Source organism: Aptenodytes forsteri, unplaced genomic scaffold (genome assembly GCF_000699145.1).
Source record: "Aptenodytes forsteri isolate BGI_AS27 unplaced genomic scaffold, ASM69914v1 Scaffold289, whole genome shotgun sequence".
In the NCBI taxonomy this organism is placed as follows: domain Eukaryota; kingdom Metazoa; phylum Chordata; class Aves; order Sphenisciformes; family Spheniscidae; genus Aptenodytes; species Aptenodytes forsteri.
In genome coordinates this window covers 2,902,149-2,908,148 of record NW_008795025.1, presented here as the reverse complement: position 1 = coordinate 2,908,148, position 6,000 = coordinate 2,902,149, and the positions used below count along the sequence as shown (strand labels likewise).

The following is a 6,000-nucleotide window of genomic DNA, read 5'->3' as shown; positions in this document are numbered from 1 at the left end:
GAGTTGGACTAGATGACCTTTAGAGGTCCCTTCCAACCCAAACTATTCTATGATTCTATGAAAGTGCCTGACCAACAACTATCAAGTTTTCTGGAGTGCCAATAAATGGGACAAATTCTGAATATAACATGCAATGGAAGGCTTGGAGTGAACAAGGGTTCACTCTCGAGCGTGAAGGCTCAAAAAGTCTCTGTTGCTTTTCCAAGTACCTACAAACATGGAAAAATCTCTCATGCATGCTGTGTTGTCACAGAAATTGGCAAGATTTTTCCAGCCCAATCGCTATAAACAGTTTTTTATGGGTGTACTCACATTTTTCAGGCAAATGTTTCCTTTAAGACTAATTTTAAGTTGGCTATTTTTACTATTGTCCTTTTCTAAAGGTGTGCAAGTGCTATAGTTTTATCACAGAAGCTTGTTTGTGGGTACCATTTCAGCATATGAGATAAAACCTTAAGCATTCTACACGTATTCCTCTCAGATTCTCCTGTACCACATCTCTGGGCTCTGAAGTACACATGCTCATTATAGACAATTTTCCATTACTCTAGTAATAACTGAAACCTGTTCACTATTTGAAATACAAAGCTCATTATATTTAGTAGTCTTTCTTAGTAGATGCAGCTCAAGAAAATTTGTCACATCCAGGTATTTACAGCATCCTCTTCCTTCGGACTAGATTCACAACTAGAATACACACTATACTGGATGCACTCCTTTGTCTTTGACCATAGGCATGAGAAGAAGAGCTGGCTTGCCTATGTCTAATAGGGAGGGGACTTCTTGCCCCTTTTTGCTGGATTACACTGGGATTTTTATGAGCTAATTTTCCAAAGAGGTTGGCTATTATAAGCCTGGAAGAGCTTTCAGTGTCTGTGCATTCCAAGTCCTCAGTCTCAGCTGCCTGAAGCAATAGCAGCAGCAGAACGGTCAAAAGCATGCCTGTAATCAAGACATTTACCATGAGAGCTCTAGCCAGGAAACTTTATATAGCGGACTGACTTTTTCATTGCCAGCGTTCCTTTCCATGTCACAGAGGCTTTGAGGAAGGAAGCTGAAAAGACAGATGGCTCCAGAAGATGCTTGGAATATTTTATCTAGGTAAATCTCAAATGTATCAATCAATTGAAAAAGAAACCTGCTTCAAAGTAGACAGCATCATCCTTTTTATCCATTTAATCCGGACAGTAACAAAACAAAACCTAGATCTAGCCTCAAATCTCTTCATTTTTCAGAACTGACCTCTTAGGAATATCACTGGACAGAATTTGTACAGTGAACATATACTTGTGCATTAGCTATCTACAGATGGTTGACCATCTACAGTTTATTCTCTCTTGATTAATTTTCTTTCTGAAAATGCAACCAAATGTGAATTGAAGCATGACACTTGACAAATCACCTTTACAGACTCCAGAACAAAAGCTGAGGCTTTGTACAATAACCCTGTAGTGAAATGGATGGAAATCTAAGCTATCAATGGCTAGGCTAAAAGTACAACACAGGTAGACTTACTGATCACCTATTATTAGGCTGTTTAATAAACTGCAGCCTCCCCCCCCAGTCCCCCAACCTCAGTCTCCCACTATTACCAGCAGTTACCAGGTTATCTTCCACCTTAATTTCAGCATAAAGATTATACTCTGTGTTATAACCACCTTTGGAGCAGAAGTATGTGTGCATTCACTGTGAACTATTTGTTTACATAAAAGACAATCCTAACCATAGCTAATAGGTATTACATTATTTTAATCATGACTGCACCTGGGAAACCAAATCAGATACCTGAGCTTTATAACATGCTTTGCATCCACAGAGCAAAATATGTTCACTCCCCTAACAAGCTAAAAGCAAGACATCAGCTGCGTACAGACAAATCCAAGGTTGTACTGGATAGTTCAGTCGAATTCCACAAAGCCAACTGTTAAAAAAATAAATCTGCTCTAGCAGTCATTGCTTTTTATTACCGCTTCTCCATCTCCCTTTCCTAGGAACTGGATTGCTCAAACTCCGCCCAGTATTCGCAAGCCATAATGCTGTCAGGCTTCTGATGGGTAATCCTGCCAGCATTATGGACTTGAATGTCTCCTAGCCTCTATCTGCAAACTTTGTTATTAGTCTGCTGGCACATCCTTGACAAATAAACACAAGAACATAAGGATACGAGACAGATTTTAGCTTCTTAGGCACTAGTCTCCGTTCACTAGTTGTTTAGTTGTTGTAGGTACCACAACACATCAGTGACTTGGGGAATATTAAAAGTCAACTCAATAGGTTCAGAAAATAATTTTTGAAAGAGCAGTCTAAATGGATATGACTGCATTTCAACACAAAAGTAAAGGCTTTTGCGGTAACGGAGACCGCAAGAGATCAAGAGGATCAGATACCAGACTTGAACGTTTACATTTGTTACTTCATTTACTTTTCCTAAAGAAAGGGCAAGACCACTGAAATGATTAAAATTGTTATTCTGAAGGAAACATATAAGCATATAAGCAAATTGACCACATAAAAATTCAATAGACTTAATTTCCAAACAATAAAATTACCAGCTATGCAATTTTTCCAAGTTCTCTAAACCTGTATGTTATTTAGATTGTTTTAAAATATTTATACACAATACTGAATAAGCTTCTGATTGAATAGGTACAAGTATGGTAAAGTCTTCCATCATTCAGTACTTAGACAGCGGGCAAGAGAGACTTACAAATGCATATTCTATTCTTAAAAGAAAACAAAATGCAATTTTGGCACAAAGCCTTAAGGCATCACATCAGTAACAGGAGCACAAAGTCTGACATTACAAAAAATTTCTTTTCCATTTCTCAACGTTTCTGGAAAAAACAAGCAACTAACTGTTAGTGACATAATGCCAGCACAAGCTGTCTCTTGGTTCTTTCTTTTGCTTTTGCTTTAATACTTCACATTGCTGCTCATAACAGTTTACAAGTCTGCTCTTTCCAACTCCTTTACTTTTAATGAGACAGACTCCTTCCATAAGGTTTTCACTGATACCAGAGGCAAATGCATCCAAACACATACACTTCTCTAAAGACAGCCAAGCATCCTGCCTCCTGGGTAACAGGCTTTTGGTCTGGGCTACTATTGTCTTAACTGGCGAGACAAATTAAGTAGGATCAGTTTCGATTTCACCTAAGCAATCAAAGCTAGTAGGGGTGGGGCAGATGGATGATAGCAAAGAATCTATGCAAATATTTCTACAAGTAATTAGCTATTATTATACTTTGAGTATTAGAATACTGTTTCCTAATGAGCTTTCAATAAAAGTGGAAAATGCACAATTTTTTTGTAGATTAAGACGACATTACACACAAACTTTCCACACAGAAAATTCAAATATCCAGGAGTCTACCAATCAGAAATCTTAAGCTTCAAATCTTTACCCTCTGAACATAAAAATGTTAGGATAAGAAAACAGTATTTTTTACCTTACAAGGATTCTAGAAGTACATCTCAGTTTGTACAATTACTTAAGCTTTATGCAAAGAAAATGTTTTTCAGTGACAGTTGTCATAAATTAAACTGCAACACTGGCCAAGGCAACTATAAGTAATGGTTCAGAGTAATGAATGAATGTGGAAAAAGATCCAAGTATCTCAAATTTTACCCAGTTTCTTAACAGAATCCCTGGCGGCATCCTCTTCCATTATAATTAACCAGTGAAAACAGGAACTATGCACACCATAACAACCCTGGAACACCTACAGAAAATCCTTTTACTACTTCCCCACATAAGCGAAGTATTTTTAGCTTCTTTCAAATAAAGTTGCAGCGAATAAAAGGAAAGCCAGCATCATATGATATGCTAGCTCTCTGCTTAACATATGAAGTGTTTTGAACTCCGTTGTAGCTAACGGATTACAGGATTAAACAGAAAAAGAGAGTAGTCTAATTTTACCACATATATGAAATCAGTACATGTTTAATGTCATATGTAGTGACTTCTCAAGTCCTTCCACACCAATGCTTGTTTGGATTTCAAGTAGCAACAAACTGTTGCAAGACTCAGATCATCAAAAGATATGACTTCTACCTTAGAAAAACAGACAGACCCAATGACATAGTTCCCTTCCTTATATACCAACAAATTCAGAGACCCATGGCATATGCAAAGCAGATGTTCTTGGTGTAGCATATAAACACGCATGATATTTCCATTAGGGCATATCCATATGAGGTGACTGACTGGAAGACAGGACAGTGCTGACTAGAAATCATGCAAGTTCTGAACTACTCTCAGTGTTTACATCAGGAAATCACATTTTAATTTTGGCAGATGATACTGGAATATGCCTGCTTTACATACGTGTTTTCTCTCCGTAGCCTTCAGAGATTTTGCTGCGTAGTAAAAGAGTTGGGTTCCACACAGTGCTACCCAGTATTTTGTCCAAGATGCTACCTAAAGAGAAAAGAGAAAAAAACAACAGTGCAACAGATAAGTGAAATGTTTCGTAATATTGAGCTGTAAAATAGCAGGCATCATCCTGCAAGAACATGACAGCACTAACTGTCCAACCAAACCATCAGCCATGTTTCCAAAGCTGCTGTTTCTAGTTGTTCGTGTAGGCCTATGAATGCATTAAAAATCTAGAAAGCAGAAAGAACATGTGCCTTTCCTCACTAATCTGAGAAAAATTTTCTGCATTTTACTCTATACTTTCTGCAACCCTTATTGAAGGCTTCATTCAGTTACAGTACATTTGTCCCTCTTCTTTTCTATTTTATGTACTGCCATAAGGTATCCCCCATTGTCATGAATATGTATTTTGATTTATAATTCATAATCAAGCATTTGCAATGCAAATGCTAAGGGTTATTACCTCTTGATAAATTGTTATGATCCACCTACCTTTCAGGAAGACAAAACATGCTCCTCTCTTTCAAAGTTATCAGTAATTGTAAGAAATTTTATGTAGCATTACACTTCTCTTCTACTCCCTAGATTACGGGTACAGCCTTATAAACTGAATAAATCCACCAAACAGAAGAATGCAAACTCTAGCAGTGACCCTAAGCTTTAATCAGCAAGGCAGAGGAGGTTTCAGACACTTGAATTAGTTGCACAATGGCCATTTTATTGTATTTATAACTGGACAAAGGAAGAGGGTGAGAAAATGAATTAAAAATCTTACTGTAGGTTTTTTGCCTTCTTTCAACAAAGTCTTCCTCCTGAGAACACCTTGAATAGTAACTGCTCCTGGATACAAATGAACAGCCAAATCTTCAGATTCTAGGGAGCTGAAAGGAGCATATGAAGATTTGTGTGAAAAAATATCTTTCCTGAAGTAGTTTTCCAATCATTACTACAAACTAATGCAAACATCTGTATTTTAATTTAGAAATGTCAACTTTTTATTTATTGGACTTCATCGTGGAAAAAGACTTCGGCTGTTACAAGGAATTGCTGTTGTGGAATTTACACTCACAAGCAAAAGTGATCAGAAAAATTAATTAGCCAAGCAGGTAATCCTTAATTAAAAAAAATTAAGACTGAAGACACAACTGAAATACAAGAACAATTAATTTTAAAAAGCAAACATTTGAAGTACATTCATACAGTTGCTGTATGTGTTAAAACCTCTCCTTCAGCCCTTGCAAGAAAGATTGAGTATTTTTTTTGTTAGAAACACTGGAATCATTAGCACATCAAAAACAAAGCATAGCTCAAACATGCACAATCTTTAAAATATCTGAAAGCAAGAAGAGCGGGCAGGAGCAGTAATAGAGTAGAAACCCGAACCACAGCTTTAAGGTGTTTTAATGCACCTGGTGCTCTACTAATCATCTACCCTATGTAGGATCTAAGAGTAATGGGCCAAAACAAATGCCAGGTACAGCACTGTGAAAAGAAAACTTAGCCTTATTAAAATTATGAAGCTGACTGGCTTACAAAACACTTTCAATCTGAAAAAAATTACAACAGGAATTATTTCAGTAAATGTCAATCAGAGCATATAACTAAATTGCTGAACCTAGCAG

The 6,000-nt window shown here is 37.0% G+C and overlaps 1 protein-coding gene across 2 annotated transcripts in view; it reads right to left on the bottom strand.

Moving 5' to 3' along the window:
• Window positions 1-6,000, bottom strand: part of RALGPS2 (Ral GEF with PH domain and SH3 binding motif 2) — a 103,723-nt gene that overhangs the window by 9,726 nt on the left and 87,997 nt on the right. For both annotated transcript variants that reach the window (XM_009275867.1, XM_019471173.1), the window contains exons 15-16: window positions 5,154-5,259; window positions 4,328-4,420 (exon numbers count right to left, since the gene is read on the bottom strand). In XM_009275867.1, the coding sequence (XP_009274142.1) occupies window positions 4,328-4,420; window positions 5,154-5,259 (199 nt within the window). The remainder of the gene's footprint in view (window positions 1-4,327; window positions 4,421-5,153; window positions 5,260-6,000) is intronic.